The following is a 21,301-nucleotide window of genomic DNA, read 5'->3' as shown; positions in this document are numbered from 1 at the left end:
TCCTTTTTTCCCCAGTTTTGACTTCTTCCAATCTTAATTGCAGATAAGGACTAAGTCTTATCAGCTCATTGAGTGTTGACAGCATTGAAAATGGTAGTGATGCGGGACTTCCCTGGTGCTACAGTGGTTAAGGATCTGCCTGTCAATGCAGGGGACACGGGTTCGAGCCCTGGTCCAGGAAGATCCCATATGCCACGGAGCAACTAAGCCCGTGCACCACAACTACTGAAGCCGGCGTGCCTAGAGTTCATACTCTGCAACAACAGAAGCCACCGCAATGAGAAGCCTGCGCACTGCAATGAAGAGTAGCCCCTGCTTGCCGCAACTAGAGAAAGCCCGCGTGCAGCAATGAAGACCCAACGCGGCCAAAATAAATAAATAAATAAGTTAATTTAAAAAAAAAAGAAAATGGTAGTGATGGGTCAAGTACTTTTTGCCGCCTTGCTAAAAAAAAAAAAAAAGAAAAAGAAAAAAGATAAACAGAGTACCTCTTGAAGAGTTGTGGCTACTTCTGTTGCTTTTGGCCCTTTCTCTAGTTTATTTTCCTTTTAACTTAGGGGTTGTCTGCTTAAATATGAAATTGAATCTTTTCTGATCCTTTCTTCTGTTTTCAGTTGCAGCTCCAATAGAAAAAACAATATCCAGTGAAAAAGCATCAAGCACTCTGTCTGCTGAGACACAAGAGGAGTTTGTGGATGATTTTCGAGTTGGGGAGCGAGTTTGGGTGAATGGGAATAAGCCTGGATTTATCCAGTTCCTGGGAGAAACCCAGTTTGCACCAGGCCAATGGGCCGGGATTGTTTTAGATGAACCCATAGGCAAGAATGATGGTTCAGTGGCAGGAATTCGGTATTTCCAGTGTGAGCCTTTAAAGGGCATATTCACCCGACCTTCAAAGTTGACGAGGAAGGTGCAGGCAGAAGATGAAGCCGACGGCCTGCAGACAACTCATGCTTCCAGAACGACTTCGCCTCTGTCCGCTTCGACAGCCAGCATGGTGTCCTCTTCCCCAGCCACCCCCTCAAATATTCCCCATAAATCGCCCCAGCCAACCGCAAAGGAACCTTCAGCTACGTCTCAGATCAGCAACCTTACAAAGACCACCAGTGAATCTATTTCCAACCTTTCGGAGGCCGGCTCAGTCAAGAAAGGAGAAAGAGAGCTCAAAATTGGAGACCGAGTATTGGTGAGTCCATGAACCTTCCAAGGTCGTTACGTTGACCTGAGTGACGGGTTGAACTACACACATGCGGGCTCAGAATCTGTTCTGTAGGGATGACCATTCATTTATAGAGTAAGTAATCAGCTTTTCTGGTTCCTTTTATGTGTAAATATACAACAGATTAGAAACTGGCTACGCAGTTTGTGCGTAGTATAAGCGTAGGTTTGCAGGGATCGACTCTAGTTTTATCTTCGTTTAGTCAAAAGAATGTTGAGTTTTTAGCTTGTAAATATTAAGGTAACTTTACTTGACAAAACAAGCTGAGAGGTGGACTTAGACGTTTTTAACAAAGGTTTTTTTTTCTTTCTGGTTTTTAATTTTTGCTTTAAGGATAGTGTGTGGGTAAATACGAGATCCTGTTTCTTTGAGTGTCTTGGAAAACTCAGAGATCACAGGATGTTATTTCAGAATTTCTCTGCCTTTTAAATGATCAGGTTTAGGTCTAGGAAAAGAAAGGAGGGACTTCCCTGGTGGTCCAGTGGTTAAGAATCCACCTTCCAATGCAGGAGATGCGGGTTTGATCCCTGGTCCGGGAACTGAGGTCCCACGTGCCGAGGGGCAACCAAGTCCGTGAGCTCTGGAACCTGCGCGCCACAACTAGAGAGAAGAGTGTGCGGCAGCTAAGACCCGATGCAGCCAAATAAATAAATAAATAAATATTAAGAAAAAAGAAATGTACTGTAGTTTCTTTTTTTTTTGCTAGTAAGCAGGAAACAATGTATAAGGTCTACATGCTGTACATTCTAGAACCCCCGAATGACACAGTGACTAATTTATTTTTTTTTTGTTTGTGTTAAACGAGAGGCAGTGTAGCAGTGCTAAAAACACAAGCTGAGTCCAGCTCTGCCTTTGTGACCGTAGCAAGTTATTTAACTTCTTAGTTTTCTCATCTATGAAAATGAGGTTGAATAATAGTGCTAACATCTAGCATTGTTGTGAGGATTAAATTAGCTGATGCATATGACATTCTTAGCAGTGCCTGGTATCCAGTTAACACTCAAGACATGGTAACTTTTTTTTTTTTTTTAAACAGCAGAACCTTATTTGTTTATTTATTGGCCACACCATGTGGCTTGTGGAATCTTAGTTCCCTGACCGGGGATTGAACCTAGGCCCTCGGTAGTGAAAGCACCGAGTCCTAACCACTGGACTGCCAGAGAATTCCCAAGAAATGGTAGCTGTTTTTCTCATTGATGAAAATTTAAAGCTATTTTCTGACTTTTTCAACACTTTAGTCCGTTCAGTTCAAGGTATGACGTTTGTCTGAAGTCTTTGACCCTGTGCTCTTTAGTTTCCTTTGTATCCGTAAAAATTCCATCAGTCTTGGAGGCTTACAGTAATATAATGGGAAAAAAAGAATGGCTGTTAGCCTTTAGAATGTCCCGTGCATCTCGTTGAATGTGTCAGCAGTATATGGAGTAGCCCCCATAGAATTGGTGAGGAAACGGAGGTCCTAAGAAGTACAATCACTTGCCCAAGGTCATACAACCTGAAGAGTGGTGCTTCTGCAATTAAAATTTAGATATTTTTACTCCAGAACCTGTCATGGAGAGCTGATGATTGATAGTATAATTTTGAAATTGGAAGTTTTTGTGATTTTTTTTGTCCTACAGACAAGAAAACTTAAGCCCCGAAAAAGGCAGTGACTCCCTGTAGTCATATAGTACATTCATTATAGGTTTTAGATTTAGAACTTGGGACTTCTGTCTCCCAGTCCTGTAGCATCATGAATCTAGAAGGCCCCATGCACCTGTGGGAACCCTTTAATACCTGTTACCTTCAACGGGGTCCTTCTGGATCTCTTAGTTTCAAGGTCAGTAGGTTCCTTCTTCTGGTTATAATAGTCATGAGTTTTAGCAGTGGATGCTTCAGAACTCAGAGCATCATTTCAGTATGTCAGTGCTCTGCGGCTCAATCTGTAACTTGTTTGTTTAGCTCATACTCACTTGCTATACCAATTTTATTTTATTTTTATTTTATTTTTTAACCACGCTGAGCGGCTTGTGGGATTTTAGTTCCACCACCAAGGATTGAACCCGGGCCCTCGGCAGTGAGAGCATGTATCCTAACCACTTTTGCAGTGAAGGTTTTTTTTTTTTGCGGTACGCGGGCCTCTCACTGTCGTGGCCTCTCCCATTGCGGAGCATGGGCTCTGGACGCGCAGGCTCAGTGGCCATGGCTCACGGGCCCAGCCGCTCCACGACATGTGGGATCTTCCCGGACCGGGGCACGAACCCGTGTCCCCTGCATTGGCAGGCGGACTCTCAACCACTGCGCCACCAGGGAAGCCCAACAGTGAAGGTTTTCTGATGCTTACTCTTCTTTGCATTTTTACTGATGTTTACTTCCCCTCCCCTCTCCTCCACTTTTTACTGTATAGATATTGCTGCCATGAATGCCATTTAAAATTTTTTGTGTGTATCTCTCTTACTTTCCTAGGATAAATTTATAGTGGTGGAATTACTAGGTCAAAGGACCTAAAAATATTTAAGACTTATGGTACCTATTTATCTAGTAAGCTTTGGTTAAATCAGAATCCTGTTACCTTAGCACAGGACAGCTTTGTAGGTTAGACTGCAGGTTGTATGCAATTCCATTCTAAGTGCTTAGCTGTAAATGAAATGGGGTAGCGTATGGCACGCTTTCAAAACAAGTAGCTCTCCTGTTCCACCAGAGTAAGAAACAGTTGATTAAATTTCTAGTCAAGTATTGTGCTGCTTGGCTGATAAAACAGACAAAATGATAAGGTCCGGATGGTTTAGCTTACAACAGAAGGCTTCCATGAGGATGTAAGGATTAAAGTGGACCTGAAGGAGAGTAGGAATTGGCCAGGCAGAGGAATGGTAGTGGCAAGAGGGAACATTCTAGCAGAGGGATTGGCAAACTCCCCACATGGGAGGGAGTTGGCACATTTGGGGAAGTGGCCAGTGTCATTCCGCACAGGCGGAGGAGCCCCTAGGGGTAGGAGATGAGACTCATTCACTAGGTGGTGTCTGTGGGGACTGGTGACATAGGGCCTGTAAGTTTAGGCCGTGTTAAGGATTTTGATTTTGACCTTAAGAGCAACAAGAGTGATGAGTGATGTGATTAGATTTGTAGTTCGGAAAGATCGCTCCAGCTGCTTCGTAAAGAATAGATCAGAGGTGGTTGAAAGTGGATTTGGGGTGACCGTTCTTTGAAGAAGTCGGATGTTGAAGGAGAGTAGAGTTGTCAGGCTGATGCTGGAGGAGTATTGGATCTAGGGAAGATGTTTTCTAAAGATGGCAGAGTCCGGGGTGTTTACATCCTGACTAAACTGATCTGGACTAGAGGAACAGGGTGCAGATACAGTGGTGGTGGGGGGAATCAGTGTTGGGATGAGGTTCCTGGGAAGAGGTGGCACCCTGAGCACACACGGGGATTGCTTTGCCTTCGATTGAGACGGACGGAGATTTCCTCCATTTTTATAGTAAGGAAGGAGAATCTGCAGGTGCAGGGTGGTTTGTAGAGGCTTGAATGGTGTATTTGTAGGAAAATTTTAATTACATGTTCAAACCTAGCATACTTGGAACAGAATTTGAATCTCTAAGAGTCTTAAGTCTAATGAGAGTGTTTTTAGAGGCAGTAAAATTATTTACTGTTTTGGTTAGTATTTCTAGGAGAAATTAAAGGAGTACCTTAGAATCCCAGTATTTCAGATCTGGAAAGGCTCTTTTGAGATCAACAAATGCCTCTTTTTGCTTAGAATACTGAAGCCCAGAGAAGAAATGCAGCTTGCCTCAGGCCATATGTGATGTACGTGTATATGTATCATTATGGCCTCTTGTTCCCAGTTAATATGTTTTTTCTACTTTTTTTTTTTTTTTTTTTTTTTGCGGAACGCGGGCCCCTCACTGTTGTGGCCCCTCCCATTGCAAAGCACAGGCTCCGGACGCGCAGGCTCAGCGGTCATGGTGCACGGGCCCGGCCGCTCCGCGGCATGTGGGATCCTCCCAGACCGGGGCACGAATCCGTGTCCCCTGCATCAGCAGGCAGACTCTCAACCACTGTGCCACCAGGGAAGCCCTGTTTTTTCTACTTTAATGTGCTGCCTTGTTTAATAGAAATCTTTGATTTAGGAATGTAAAACATTTTTACTTCAAAATTCATGTATAAAGGGAATTAGATTTAGAAATCTGAAATATTTGATTGGAATTCCCCTAATTAAAGAAAACTTCTGTTGGCAACCTAAATGTACATCAGTGGATGAGTGGATAAAGGTGTGGTATATATATATACAATGGAATATTACTCAGCCATAAAAAAGAATGAAATCTTGCCAGTGGCAACAACATGGATGGACCTGGAGGGTATTATGCTAAGTGAAATAAGTCAGAGGAAAGACTGATATCATATGATTTTCCTTGTATATGTGGAATCTAAAACAATGAAACAAACCAATACACATAATGAAACAGAAACAGACTCATTCATGGATACAGTGAACAAACTGGTTCTGCCAGAGGGGGATGGGGGGGGAGTGGGCGAATTAGGTGAAGGGGATTAAGAGGTACAAGCCTCCAGTCATAAAATAAGTAAATCACAGGGATGTCATGTACAGCCTAGGGAAGGTAGTCGTAATATTGTAATAACTTTGTATGGTGATAGACAGTTACTAGAATTTTCCTGGTGATCATTCCGTAACATATGAGAGTATCAGGTCCCCACGTTGCACTGCTGAACTAATGTGACATTGTAAGTCAGTTATGCTTCAGTAAAAGACTTCCAATAGAACTAAGTTCGTTAGGTCACTGTTACGTGAGGAGCGGTATAGAATATTCCCAGTCCCGCCCCCAGTGCCCTCGTGGAGCCTTCCACTTGGAACGAGCGCAGAGAGGGCAGGAGTGGAGGCTGCCTTCTCCACACAGCTCTCTCCAGTTCTTGCTCTCATCGCGGGAAGAGCAGGAAAGGGGATTTCTGCATCAGGTGTGAGGTTTAGCCCAATGACCTCTTGAAGATCCAGGTGGGAGCTCCTGAGCTATGACTGTATTGGGCACTCCCATCTTGGGGGAGGCAGTCCGGGCCTGGGGAAGCCTGTCCTTGCCCCCCTCCATGCTGGTGGGCCTCAGTGGGGTAGATGAGCTGGGTCAGTTGGAGCTGCTTGTAACAAGCCCATCTGCCTCCTTCCCATCTCCCTCTGGCCCCTCTGTTTTCCCATTTGTCCTCACGAATATTCCACAGATCTCCTTAGTTGAAGATTGCTTTCATCTGTCTTGTGGCATGAGCTGCTTTGGGCTGATGCTGCGGTCCAGCTGACTCTCAGACTCACCTCTTTCCAGACTGGGAATCCCTGGGATGACCAATTACTCAGAATGTTTTGGAGATGGTCTTGCTGCATTTTCGGGTGTAGGCACTATTTCAGGGATGTGATGTCAGGTTCTCGAGAACTTGACTGACTTCCAGCCGTTCTGTTTCAGGATGGTTGTCTCCATGTCCGGTACTGTATGTTCTATGCTGAATTCTTAGCTTATGACCAAGTATGAGAAGGAGACTTTTTACGCTTTTGTTTTTAAAGTGACAAGCTTTATCTTTCTACGAGCTGCTCGCAGGGCTCTTAAACTTATATAAGAATCCTATAGTGTAAATCTGTAGGTCTTTTGGATACTGTGAAAGGGAAAAACATCTTCCTGAGATTTAAAAAAAAATCTTATTTATAAGTTATTTTGCTTGTGTTTGAGTCTAAACAACTACAGTTCATTTAGTATGTACTTTTCTGTGTGTCTTCATTTGTTCAGCATTTGTGAGACTTATTATAACATGTAAATTTAAAACACACATATAGTGGGGTCATATTATATACACACCATTTTACAGTATACTTTGATAGATTGGGGGCATTTCTATGCTAGTAAATAAATACAACTCTTCATTTAAAATAATAAGCTGCTGTTTGATATCACACTGTTTGGGGCACCTAATTTAATCATAGACATTTAGATTGCTCCCTAGAAATGAAATTTCTGAGTCAAAAAATACATAAATATTTTAAATCATAATAAATATTGTCAAAGTACAGTCCAAAAAGCCGTTAGCATTTTATGTTCCCACAAAGTGTGTACCAGTGTGCCCTTTGTAATAATTTGATTTCTTCTGTTTTTCTCAGTCTTCTTACCAGTGACTTATAACCCCCAAATCTACAAGTCTCGTTGTGATATTGCACTTATATTGGGCGTTTGTTCATCATCTACCTGGGGGGGTCTTGGGCTCTTTTTGGGTGGGGCGTCTGAGCTCTAGGGAAGCTGTTCTTTACACAGTGACCTCTCCTTCCCTTGATTGCTGATACAGTAGCTGTTAGTAGAAGGATCTGTTATTTTGTATGGCCCAAGGTTGAGAAGACTCCAGATGTTCACATTATGTTAACTCTTTCTGGACACCTTGGCTGAATGTTGAGATCTTTTCCAGCACCACAGTCTTAGCCTAATTCCTTTGCAGTGAGGATTGCTGCAGATTTGAATCATTTTTTCTGATTTTAGTTTTCCTTTTTTTTCTCCCATTTTCAATTTCCATAAGCCTTAAATCTTAGTCAGCACAGCCTTGTAGGGTTGTCTGGGAAGGAGCGCAGAGAATCACACTGTTGATGAGAAGCTAGATTCGGCAGCTTCCTCCTCTCTGTGCACAGCCGGGCGCAGGAGAGCCGCTTCTTAGTTCATAGTTGATAGCGGGGCTCCTCTTCCTGCTCGTTGCTTTCAGCTGTGAGAGGGTAGGATTCGTGTGCTTTTGCCATTTTCACTTTTGAGGTTTGGGAATGCATAAACTCATCCACCTGCCCGCTGGATTGCATGTCTTTGGTTTTACTATCCGTCCTCCTCTCTGCGGCCCCATTGTCCTGCGCTGCCTTGCATTAAGCCATCATCCTCTTCACCTGGACCCCCAGACCGCTGTCCATGCTGCTAGCCCCGTCTCTCCTCGGTTCTGGTCTTCACACAATTACAGAGTGATACGCCTGACGTGTAGATCTCATCACGCTGTTCTCCTGTGCGGTGGCGCCCTGTCTGCCTACACCAGTGCTGTTTTCACAGTGCTGGGGGTTTTCTACGGGGCTCAGTACCTGGGCACTGGCTGGTCGGTGTGAAATTAGGTTCTCTTTGCAAACCTAAGCCGGTATCTTTACGCCAAACATGTCAAAGCTGGTACCTCTGCCTTGAGGACTCTGTGTAGGCTCTTGGGGCTTGGGAGTTTCTGGGTTGAGGAGGCACCTTATGCTGTCTAGCTTTGGGACTTGAAGAGAGGAAAGTTGGACCACTGCCCGGGCCAGAGTCTAATGTTGAAATGCCTGTTGCTAGATCACATCTTCTAACTTTTAATACTGCGTCTGTGAATTCTTTAAGCATACTTACAAAAATATCTTGAGGCTGAGCCTCTTTGTAGCTTCTGACACATATAGATTAGAAAAGCAAACTTGGCTAATACCATTGTGGTCAAGTGGGGTACTTTTTGATCTCAGTGCCTTAAGAGAGTGTGACTCTGGCAACTAAATATTCTGCTCTTTTATCAGCCTCAGGGATAGTAGGGTTTTTTTTTTTTTGGTTCCTATTAAATGTTTAAACAGTTACAAATGGATTTTTTTAAAGATTCATTTATTATTTATTTTTCTTTTATGGCTGTGTCAGGTCTTTTGTTTTAATAGCAACAGTTTAATTAATTAATTGTTGGCTGCGTTGGCTCTTCATTGCTGCGGGCGGGGGCTACTCTTTGTTGCGGTGCGTGGGCTTCTCATGTGGTGGCTTCTCTTGTTGCAGAGCACGGGCTCTAGGCACACAGGCTTCAGTAGATGTGGTGTACAGGCTCAGTAGTTGTGGCTCACGGGCTTAGTTGCTCCACAGCATGTGGGATCTTCCCGGACTAGGGCTCGAACCTGTGTCCAGGTTCTTAACCACTTAACATTCTTAACCACTGCGCCACCAGGGAAGTCCCCCTCTATGTATTTAAAATGATCTTTTCATTTATTTATTTGTTCATTGCCCATCTCCCTCTGACCAGAATTTAGGCTCCATGAGAGTCTGGAAACTTTCTGTCTCATTCACTGTCTTTTCCCAAGCACTTAGAACAGTGCCTGGCACACAGTAGGTGTTCATAAAATATTGTCAAAAGAATCAAAGGGTTTTAAATACTGTTGTCACATTATACCCTTAAAGGGGAGGAGTAACATTGTAAAGTATGACAAGAGATGCAATTAGGACCAGTGGATAAAAACCGGGCTAGGCGAATCTTACCTTTCTTGCAGGAGTTGCCCAGTGGAGCTGCCCTAAGCTGGATTGCTCTCTAGTTGAGGTAATACGAAATATGGACGTCATCATCTCACAGGTGATTAAGTTTTAAGTCAGGGCTAAATCTGTATGGGTAAATACCAATTAGCTATAGTTACCTTTTTAAATTAAGCTGCTTAACCTACAATATGGCAGATAAGAAGCCACCTCACGAAATTCAGTTGCTCATGAAATCCCTGTGGAACAGTCCCTCATTACCACCCACTGGACATTTTATAGCTTTATAAATTGAGGCACGGTGAGGTTAAATGGCTTGTTTGAGATTTGATGAATAGATGGGAGAGTTGAGAGAGGATGAAAGGTTTCCTGTTTCCTGTTTGTGGACCCATTCATCAGCCCAGCAGAATGTTTTCTTTTTAAATATTTATTTATTTATCTATTTGGCTGCGCCAGGTCTTAGTTGCAGCACACAGGATCTTTTTTAGTTGTAGCACGTGGAGTCCTTAGTTGTGGCACACGGGCTCTTAGTTGTGACATGTGGGATCTAGTTCCCTGACCAAGGATGGAACCCGGGCCCCCTGCATTGGGAGCATGAAGCCTTAGCCATTGGACCACCAGGGAAGTCCCCAGGAGAATTTATCAGTGTTCTTATTTTTCAAAAGAGTTTACAAGAAAGGTGTTTGTCTCTGTTCCCACAGCATTTTGTAGAAACCTCTTAAAGTGCTTATCACTTTTCACTAGAAATATTTGCTTGAATTTTTCTGTCAGTGACCAACACTGTATTCTGTTTATATTTGTATCCTCAGGGCCCAAGCACTCAGGAAATATATATTGAATGAATGAATGAGAGCTGAAAAACCTGAGATTTGCTAAAGCCTGACCACAGCTAGGTTTTCCTTTAGCTGAGTTTCTAATTTAAATTAATTTGGTCTCCAGCAAGTGACTTCTAATTTTGACTTAGGTTGACCACAGTGTTATGAGTTATACGTATATATTCTGAAAGTAAAGAGAATGAATGGTAGTTACTTGTGTTTGCCGTAGGGATCCACTTTTTTGTTTTTTGTTTCAATGTTGTAAAATTTATCTTTAATAATCTTGATATCTGGGACTTCCCTGGTGGTGTAGTGGTTAAGACTCCGTGCTCCCAATGCAGGGGGCCTGGGTTCGATCCCTGGTCAGGGAACTAGATCCCATATGCATGCCGCTACTAAGAGTTCCCATGCCACAGCTAAGAAGCCAGCGAACTGCAACCAAGGAGCCCACTTGCCACAAGTAAAGAGCCCCCCTGCCACAACTAAGACCCAGTGCAACCAAATGAATAATAAATAAATAAATATTTTTTTTAAATCCTGTTATCTGCCCCTAAAACATAGATTTGAAAATTGTGGCTTATACTTAATGTAAGTGCACATGCTATAATACTCTGGGTTCTCTGGAACACGTGAGAAGTAAAACTTAACTTTATAAAACCGTGTTTAAATGCTTAGAAAAAAATTTGACTGTAAAATGATTAAGTAGAAAAGTGAGTGATTTTGGATGTGACTTTCTGTCTGTGTTAAAGATATTTTGAATAATTACTAAGGATCTTTCACAGGGGAAAGGAAAGCATATTATGTTATATGAGTCAAGAATTTCAAGTTAGGTGAGAGAAAAAGTATAAGAAACTGCCCATGCTAGGAACTAGTAGTCATCCATTTGAAACAAACTTTATGGCTTTTTTTTTGGGGGGGGGGTAGATGTATGTTCTGTTACCTGCATTTAGAGAAAAAGTCGCTGATCTGTTTGTGGTAATTTGTTATAAAGCTTCTGATCTGAGTGAAGCCACGGTTTGTTTGGAGAATTTACTGCCCACAGCCTGTTAGACGCCTCTTGGAAAAACAGTTGTCATGACAGTAACTTAGACTCACCCCCCAAAGAATTCAACAGATTATCTGGAAAGATTGCATCATCTTTAGCTAATGTGCTGTGTTCTGCTCATGTGATGCTGGTTAGTCTGCTGCTCTGAAAGGTGTGTAAGAGGACAGAGAAAACAGAGGCCAATTTTATATAGGTTACTATTCATACATTCCATGGTTACCAATAAGAGTGCTAAAAAGTCCCATTTGCCAGATCTAGAACTAGTACTTTCCTTAGCATGGACACACTGGCTGCTAACATATAGCAGACTCTCACACTATCTGTCAGACACTGACTAAACAGTTTTATGTGGATTATTTTATTTAATCTTCACAGCAATCCTGTAATTATCACCATTGTACTTATGAGGAAGCTAAGATTGATTGATTTATTTATGCCTGCATTGGATCTTAGCTGCAGCACGTAGGCTCTTTGTTGTGGCGCAAGGGCTTCTTTCTAGTTGTGGCACGCAGGCTTAGTTGCCCCGCGGCATGTGGGATCTTAATTCGCCGACCAGGGATCGAACCTGCGTCCCCTGCATTGAAAGGCAGATTCTTAACCATTGGACCACCAGGGAAGTTCCGAAACTAAGATTTAGAAACTAAGCAACTTGACTATTTCCTAGACAGAGCTGGCATTTGAATTTGTTCAACTTGGAGCCCATGCTTACTTAGTCTGTGTTAGCATATTTCTTCCTTTGCTCTCTTCTGAGCCATCAAATTCAGCCTCAGCCACTGGATATCTTTTTCCTTTTGTTGGTTTACATGGAAAAATGGCCTTTTCTGTGTAGTTCCCTACGGAGAAGGTCACCTTTCATTTCTTCAGCAAATGTTTGTTGAGTGTCTCCTGCTGTGCACTGTGGATTGCGGTGCTGGACACAACGGTTCCTGCGTGGAGTTTTCTCCAGCCTCCAACTCCATCTTTCCTCAGTGACACCTGTCATGATACCAGGATGTTTCTGAACTGTCCGGGGACTGCCTGCCCTCTGTCACCCTTCACATGCTCTCCTGCCTAGAGTACCTTAAACTGTAACTGCTTTGGTTCCTTAAATCAGTTTCACAAAGAGTTTGTCTTTCAGAGAAAAAGTATATAGCTTTGAGACTTTAACATTTTCCATTTTCAACAAAGCTTAAATAGAGGGGCTTCCCTGGTGGTGCAGTGGTTGAGAGTCCGCCTGCCGATGCAGGGGACACAGGTTCGTGCCCCGGTCCGGGAAGATCCCACATGCCACGGAGCGGCTGGGCCCGTGAGCCATGGCTACTGAGCCTGCGTGTCTGGAGCCTGTGCTCCGCAACAGGAGAGGCCACAACAGTGAGAGGCCCGCGTACGGCAAAAAAAAAAAAAAAAAAAAAAAAAAAAGCTTAAATAGAGCTGGAAAAAAATGTGTATCATCCCAAACTCATAGAAAACTATATTCAGAGAAAAATTAGAACAAAATAGCTTTGGTATTAAAAAGCAAATTAGTATTGGTCTTAAGAAGTTAGGAAGGAAAGAGTAATAAACAACAAGGAAGTGGGAAAAAAGGAAATAGTGAGATAAAAAGTGAATTAAATAAAATAGAGAACATTAAAAACAAAAAGGAAAAACTTAAAAGCTGGTTCCTTGTGAAGATTGATAAAATAAATTACCTTCCCAAGGTAAGTCTACATTTAACACAATCCCATTGGACTTTTTTTTTAATTAACCAAAATGATTTTTAAATTTATTAAATCAGTAAACCTACATAACCTAAATGTCTCCCAGTGGGGGCTGATTTAATAAACTGGAGTGAATCCGTATAGTGGAATGACGTGCGATTGTAAACACAAGGAGGACGTTCTCTGTCTTGATGTGGAATAAAGCGAAGTGCAGGGCAGCTCATGTAGTACAGGTGCAAGACAGCTCATCTTTTGTATGTAAAAATGAAAGGGAGGAGTAAAAACATGAATTAACATTTCCTTTTTAAAAAGAAATTATTTATTTTTGGCTGTGTTGGGTCTTTATTGCTGCACGTGGACTTCCTCTAGTTGCGGCGAGCGGGGGCTACTCTTCATTGCAATGCGCGGGCTTCTCATTGCGGTGGCTTCTCTTGTTGCGGAGCACGGGCTCTAGGTGCGCGGGCTCAGTAGTTGTGGCACGTGGGCTCGGTAGTTGTGGCTCATGGGCTCTAGAGTGCAGGCACAGTAGTTGTGGCACACAGGCTCAGTAGTTGTGGCTCGCAGGCTCTAGAGTGCAGGCTCAGTAGTTGTGGCGCACAGGCTTAGTTACTCCGCAGCACGTGGGATCTTCCCGGACCAGGGCTCGAACCTGTGTCCCCTGCATGGGCAGGCGGATTCTTAACCACTGCACCACCAGGGAAGCCCCAGCATTTGCTTTTATATGCACAAAGAAATTCTGGGAGGAGGATACACTCTACATCAATAGCGGTAGCTACCTGTGATGGGGGGGGTGGGATAGTTAGGGACAGGAGTTTAGCAAGAGAGGCTTTTCCCTGGATACATATATTTAAAAGTTTTTGAACCATGAGAATGCATTGGCTATTCAAGAATTAATTCATGGGCTTCCCTGGTGGCGCAGTGGTTGAGAGTCCGCCTGCCGATGCAGGGGACGCGGGTTCGTGCCCCGGTCTGGGAAGATCCCACATGCCGTGGAGCGGCTGGGCCTGTTAGCCACGGCCGCTGAGCCTGCGCATCTGGAGCCTGTGCTCCGCAACGGGAGAGGCCACAACAGTGAGAGGCCCGCGTACCGCAAAAAAAAAAAAAAAGAATTAATTCATTATAAAGAGTTACCTTTTTAATCAGTAAGAAAAAGGTGAACATCCCAAACGAAAAATGAGTAAAGTACACGTTGTGATACATCTGTACTGTGGATACTAAACAGCTGCCATAAAATAGCAGGGAAAATGGACCAAAATGTCAGCAGTGAGTGTCCCTGGGTGTTGAGATTACAGGAATAACATTTATTTTTTGTTCATAATGTTCTTAATTGCCTGCGGTGACTCGCCTCTTGTATAATTGGGGAATTTTTTTTAATTAAGGAAAAAGAGGGAATTCCCTGGTGGTCCAGTGGTTAGGACTCTGTGCTTTCACCGCTGGGGCCCAGGTTCGAGCCCTGGTTGGGGAACTAAGACCCCGCGAGCCCTGAGGCTCAGCCAAAAAATTTTAAAAAAAGAAAAAAGAAGCTTAGTTAAAAGTAAGAAAATCAGTATTCTGAAGAATAATAGTAATAGGGAAAGCCAGCCCCAGGAAATATCATGCAGGTTGTGAAGTAGCAGTAATCAAAATGCCATGGCAGTAGCACAGATACTGAACTTTTGAAACTGTAAAAAGACTCAGATCTGTTCTTATGTGCATGTGAGAGAGGATATGATAAACTGAGTATTTGAAATAGAAAAATAATGGCAAAGGAAGAAATAATAAATGCTGATGGGATAATTTTGGAAATAATTAATGTTTGCATGTTATGTCAAACAACAGCTGGGACAAAGAGACATTTAAAAAGATTCACAGCTTTGAACAGTTCACGTAAAATGTGAAGAACAGTCATTTTAATAGTTGTGAAGAAATGGAGAGCCTCACAGTGGAAAATATCAATATTTAAAATATTTTAAAGAGGACTTCCCTGGTGGCGCAGTGGTTGGGAGTCCGCCTGCCGATGCAGGGGACGCGGGTTCGTGCCCCGGTCCGGGAGTATCCCACATGCCGCGGAGCGGCTGGGCCCATGAGCTGTGGCCGCTGAGGCTGCGCGTCCGGAGTCTGTGCTCCGCAGCGGGAGAGGCCACAACAGTGAGGGGCCCGCGTACCGCAAAAAAAAAAAAAAAAAAAAAAAAAAATATTTTAAAGAATTTACATTTCATGTGTGTGGATGTGTGAATATTTGTCTTTAACATGTACGTGTTATTGCTTTACCTGGATAATGATGTAAAGGACGTTTGGGAACATAAACACAGCAATTGTTACAGTGGATTATGCATGAATTTTGTTTTTCTTTAAGGACGTAGGGGTTTTATTTTTGTAGCAAATATTTATTTTGAAGCAGAAACCTCCCTCCAGAGTAATAAGGTATTTTTTTAATTGGACTAAATGTTGATGACTGCACATCACCTAGGCGATTTCATTATTGGACTATATCAGGTATCGGATCACTCTGGCGACTGAAGTCACCCAGGTGAACTTTGCTAACCTTTGGAGAGAACTCTTTGAAGAGTTGGAGAGGAGGTTAAGAGAAGACCTGCTTGGAGAAATGATGGAACACAGTATTGGCTGCAGCTGCAAAGGATTAAGCTGTGAAATTGTAATTATGTTCATCTCTTCCTTTTAACGTTCTCTTCTTCCAGGTTGGTGGCACGAAGGCTGGCGTCGTCCGGTTTCTTGGGGAGACAGACTTCGCCAAGGGGGAGTGGTGTGGTGTGGAGTTGGATGAGCCTCTTGGGAAGAACGATGGGGCTGTCGCTGGAACAAGGTTTGTTTGCAGTTGGAATCTCGTCTCCCTCTTGCATGTAACGGTGCTCAAGCCGATCCCACCAACCGTGTATAATAAAATGGACGTGAGTGTTTTGAAGAGCTGCACTTTTATTTCCTAAGACTCATCTACAGGTTTTCCCCCCACTAGAATCAGAGTCTTTCTTTTGACTGACTGTTTTAGTAATATGTGCGGTGCGTCTGAGTAGATTCTGAGCAAGTATTTGGTTTATTTATCTAACTATTTATTTTATTTTAAAACTTTATTAATTTTATTTATTTTTGGCTGTGTTAGGTCTTCGTTGCTGTGCGTGGGCTGTCCTAGTGGATCCTTAGCCACTGCACCACCAGGGAAGCCCTATCTATTTATTTTTAAGGCTTTTTTTTTTTAGAGCAGTTTTAGGTTCACAGCAGAATTGAGAGAAAGGTACAGAGATATCCCTCCTCTACCCCCTGCCCCACACATGCACAGCCTCCCCCATTATCAACATCCTGCACCCAAGTGGTCCATTTATTGTGGCTGGTGAACCTATATTGACACATCATTATCCCCCAAAGTCTGTAGTTTATATTACAGTTTATTCTTGGTATACATTCTATGGATTTAGACAAGTGTGTAATGACATGTTTCTACAATTATAGTATCATCTATAGTGTTTTCATTTTATTTTTCAAAATAGAAAGGAAATACTATGTCATCCTTTTGGCTGCTCTCCCTTTGATAGCAGTCAACGTCTGAATGAGTTTCTGGGCGTTGGAGGGTAGGGGGAGTGAGGAGAAGGAAGCTGCTTTTGTTAGGACGAGAATGCAAAATGTGTCTTTATATCTGGTGACAAGGATTCCATCCGGTGACAAGGATTCCATCCTGTGGCAAGAGGACTGACGGCAAGCACACCTATTCCACTGTGAGGATAACCCCACTCTCACCTCACAGGGATACGGTGGGAGTTAAGTCATGCAGATGAATGCAAGAGGCGTTTCCCACACTTCAGATGCTTTGAAGGCCTTGGGCACAGTTGTGGTCTCTGATGCATTATTGTTAGTAGTATAAAGTGTTGTAGTTAACATTTTACTTATAAAATGTTTACAGACTGATTATAAGCGTATAGGTCTTATGTACCAAATACAATAATAATGCCTCGAGGAGATTAAAAAAATCTCTTGGTGCTGCAACGATTATGAAGCCATATCATTGATATCCTTCATATTAAGTTGTTATAATTCGGTAGAGTCGTGAGATCTCCAAGTGTCAGTACCAGTTGATACTACTCCACCTTTACTTGAGTGAATCTGCCAGAATTAGGTGCTTGTTTGATTTCTCTTGCCCTTTGTTTGGCAAGGTTTTATTAAGTGGGATCACTCCTCTGCTGTGTGTTTATCAGATAGTAGAAATACCTTCCCTTTGCGTAAAATCTTAGTAACAGATGAGTGATTCCATCTCTGTGTATCATACTGTTATTTCCTAGTGTGTTTTCTGAAACATTATTGTGGGGCTTTCCTGGTGGTGCAGTGGTTAAGAATCCGCCTGCCAATGCAGGGGACACAGGTTCGAGCCCTGGTCTGGGAAGATCCCACATGCTGCGGAGCAGCTAAGCCCGTGAGCCACAGCTAGTGAGCCTGCGCTCTAGAGCCCGCGAGCCACAACTACTGAGCCCACACGCCACAGCTACTGAGCCTGCACTCTAGAGCCTGTGAGCCACAACTACTGAGCCCGTGTGCCGCAACTACTGAAGCCCACGTGCCTAGAGCCCTTGCTCTGCAACAAGCGAAGACACCACAATGAGAAGCCCGCGCACTGCAACGAAAAGTAGTCCCTGGTCACCGCAACTAGAGAAAGCCTGCGCGCAGCAACAAAGACCCACTGCAGCCAAAAATAAATAAATAATTTTTAAAAATAATAAATTAAAAAAAAACTATTATTATGGTTATTTATCAGCTTGCACACCAGTGAGTGCCACGGGCTGGTGCACCACCCCAGCTGGTTGGTAAAATTCACAGCAAACCAGTCACGAGTTACGAGTCAGGAGAGCTTTTTGGTTATAGTTGTATTTCTTGTAATTAACTTGCTTCTTGTTACTATTCCTGTTGTTGTCCCCTAAAGGTATTTTCAGTGTCAACCCAAATATGGCCTGTTTGCTCCTGTCCACAAAGTGACCAAGATTGGCTTCCCTTCCACCACACCAGCCAAAGCCAAGGCCGCTGCCGTGAGGCGGGTGATGGCGACCACACCCGCCAGCCTGACGCGCAGCCCTTCTGCCTCTTCTCTCAGCTCCATGAGCTCTGTGGCCTCCTCTGTAAGCAGCAAGCCCAGTCGGACAGGATTGGTAAGCCTCCTGCTGCGTGTTTCTGCGTCCCAGGCACTGTAAATGCCCCCCACCCCACCCCGTCGGTGTGCCTGCTTTGCTTTAGGAGATGTTAAGTCTCCTCTTGCCCTTGTACTAAATGTTCTCTGTAGCTTGTGAATGTCCTTACAAATTTTGCAACAAAACAAAAACCTCTAGCAAGAATACAAGTTTGAAATAAAGAATTTTTTTAACAGCCCTTTTCAGGTTCCTTAGACTTTAAGATATAACAGTTCTTGGTGAATCTATAGTAACTACTACTTAGTCTAACATATGGGATGATTGAGTATTCTGAAATTATTTTGGCATCAGAAGGACAGGAGAATTGGAGGGATCCTTTTCCTCAAGGACCTGGGTCTCTTTCTCTTTGACATCAGACAATTTTAGGAACTACAGTCGTTTGAGAAAAGGCATGCTCTTAGAATTTTAGTATTATGTTCATACAGTCTAACCCACTGAAAGCAGTTGGTGTGTGGAGTGTTCCTGACTCAGGCCAGAGGATGCAGAGGGGAACTTAGGGAACTTGAAAGGATGCTAGGAAAAGCCATGTTTTGTTTTGTCTCCATCTCCCCCTTCCCCCACTCCCCCTTACTTTCTCCCTCTCTTTCCCATTTAGATCAGCAAGAGAAAATCATCAGAATCAAAATAGGCAGCATCTCATTCTGTTTGTTAATGTCATGCTTTTTTTTTTTAGCGTCAAAGCAATGACTTTTTGGCTTTACTCCCTCCCACCCCCCACCCTTTAGTTTATTCACTGGAAGTGAGGCAAATACTGTTTAAATTTGAAGTGGCAGTATGAGGTTGTACCCCAGACTGAATTCAGGATCTCTGCTTTATGACAATGAACGACAGACAGGAGTTAGAATGTGAAGTGTCATGATCGGGCAGTAAGGCTGCTGGCCCTTGATCTCGTTTTGCCTTCTCTCCATTGACCTTGGGCAGGGAAGGCAACGGTTGGCCCTTGATCTCATTTTGCCTTCTCTCCATTGACCTTGGGCAGGGAAGGCAACAGCGGAAGCATCTTTCTTTAAAGTAGGGGTTATGCTTCTCTGGACTTTGTTCCTCTTACGTTCAAGTAAAATAAATACCTGCTTGGACTATGTCATTTTGCATATAAAAGTCTGCATCTTCAACAGAAAAATTACAAATGGACTTATGAGAAAAGCTTGTCAAGAACTTTTTGAATGTTTGAGTGAAATGGATGAAGAAACCCCTCTGTTTGGATGAAGCCTTGTTCAGAGTGGGTCAGCAAACTCTAAAGTGGAAATCAAGTTTACTAATCCAGGAACAATTCCGTGAAAGTATCTACCCTGGATTAGGAATTATTTCTTGTGTAATTTTTACTGCGTTGTAATTAAGTGTCCGTTTCTTTGGAGATGTCCAAGCGCCCCCGCTGCTCCCCCAACCGGTCCTCTTACTTTTTGTAACAGTTCTGATTCCTTTTAGTTCACCTCATTTTCTTTTGAAGAAAACTAGCAAAAGAGAAATGAGTCTCCTTGCCTTGTAAAACAGCTTGTTTTTGTACCTCTTTATATAGAGTGGCTATAGTTTCTAAACCAAAAATCACCATAAAAGAATATACCAAAAATACAGAGTAATTGAAAGCGTGACTTCTTAAAAATGCACCTCAACAACGTGATCCCTTGTGTGTGTATATATATATATATATATATATATAAAGTTGGGGACATTCCTTAATGCACAGCGATCTTCTGAAAGAATTGAGTACAGAGGTGCCCAGCCTTTCTGGTTCCACAGAACCTTTAGTCTCAGTTATTTTTTCACAGTGCCCATAGGCCTAAAGAAATAGCTAACAGTTCTGTTTATTAAGTAGTTAGGTCCAAACAACTTAATATTTATGTCCTAAAAATTTAATAGCTCCTCAAAAAAAAAAAAAAAGGTTCACATTAATTGAAAGGAAAAAGAATATTTTTAATTCATTCTTGAATAACCACAGTGAACTAGTATTAGGTTGCATGCTCTTCTTGGGCACTGCATATCCTGTCAGACCTTGGACTCTTCCTGGACACTGCCACCCTCACTTCCTGTGCCACATTGGTTTCTGCACAGTACTTGCTTTTGGTCTGGCAGTAGCCAAAACCCGGCTTCGGAAAGACATGACGTTATGGAAAGGAATGTAGTACAATCCAAGGTTGAAACTGAATCCCCTCCAGCTAGTAGCTTGCATGGTATCCAACGGGTGTCACTCTGTTTCCTTGTGTTGCCCTGTGAGTTTGCTGCAGTACCCTGGGGTGTACCTCTGCGCGGGGTTTGGGAACCTCAGATTTAGCGTATTCAGGAAGAAACGTTAGTACGAGAAAGTATGACCACATAGTAAAATTGGAAAATCAAGGTCAGATGGTTAAAAGAGAGACTAGGAATTCCCCGCCCCCCCATATACGTAAGTAATTCAAGAAATTTCACTAAATAGAAACAGCGAAGGACAGTTTGGGTGTACTTTACTCTCATAGCTGTCAAACTGCCTAACTCTGAACTGACGGCAGATCCTCACTGTCAGTCTGCGTCCTGGCCGGGGGCTCAGCTAGACGGAGGACGAGGAGAGCCTTCAAGCAGCAAGCGAGGCTTTGACTGCAGAGGGTGAAGTCGAGCGGCGTCGACCCGGAGCCAGTGATTGCCAAGTAAATGGCCGTGGACAGACGCTCACCAAGGGATGTGGCCTCTTCTGGACCACCTCCCAGCCTCCGGAGCCCAGCTTGGAAGAGTGTTACTCAGCTTGCCCACATTACCTATGCACATTTAACGGAAGGTTACGTCCTCTGTGTTTTTACATGACGATTAGCGCTATCTTGAGGAGGTATCGGGTGTGTGAAGCAGCAAAGATGAACGGGTGACAGCGCTGAAACACGTTTTCTCCACGCCTCAGCCCACCACTCTTCCCCCCTCCCCTCTTGTTCCCCCCCCTTCCCTCTCCAGTCCCCATTTTTTTCCCTCCTTCCTTCCCCTGCTTCTCTTTCTCCACAGGTTTTTCTCCCTCCCCTTTTCTCTCTCCCATGCCCTTTTCCTCCTTTCTCTTACGTGTACTTGCACTCTCATTCACCCACTCACACATGCTTTTGAAGGCACGTACAGGTTTCCTTTTAATCTTGTGTCTTTATAAGTCTTTCTGGTGACTGGGATTCAGGTCCTCATGGCTGGATTCCTGGGTGAAATCACCTC

General features: G+C 43.3%; 1 protein-coding gene across 7 annotated transcripts in view; it reads left to right on the top strand.

Moving 5' to 3' along the window:
• The window catches only part of CLIP1 (CAP-Gly domain containing linker protein 1), a 123,995-nt gene that overhangs the window by 38,801 nt on the left and 63,893 nt on the right, over nt 1–21,301 (top strand). For all 7 annotated transcript variants that reach the window (XR_007471722.1, XR_004486983.2, XM_049698095.1 and 4 more), the window contains exons 3-5: nt 615–1,186; nt 15,659–15,783; nt 17,884–18,106. Coding sequence is in view for 5 of the 7 variants with exons in the window: in XM_049698095.1 (XP_049554052.1) it covers nt 615–1,186; nt 15,659–15,783; nt 17,884–18,106 (920 nt within the window). In the remaining 2 variants the exon portion in view is untranslated. The remainder of the gene's footprint in view (nt 1–614; nt 1,187–15,658; nt 15,784–17,883; nt 18,107–21,301) is intronic.

Source organism: Orcinus orca, chromosome 15 (assembly GCF_937001465.1).
Source record: "Orcinus orca chromosome 15, mOrcOrc1.1, whole genome shotgun sequence".
NCBI lineage: Eukaryota > Metazoa > Chordata > Mammalia > Artiodactyla > Delphinidae > Orcinus > Orcinus orca.
This window is presented reverse-complemented; position numbering and strand designations above follow the sequence as displayed.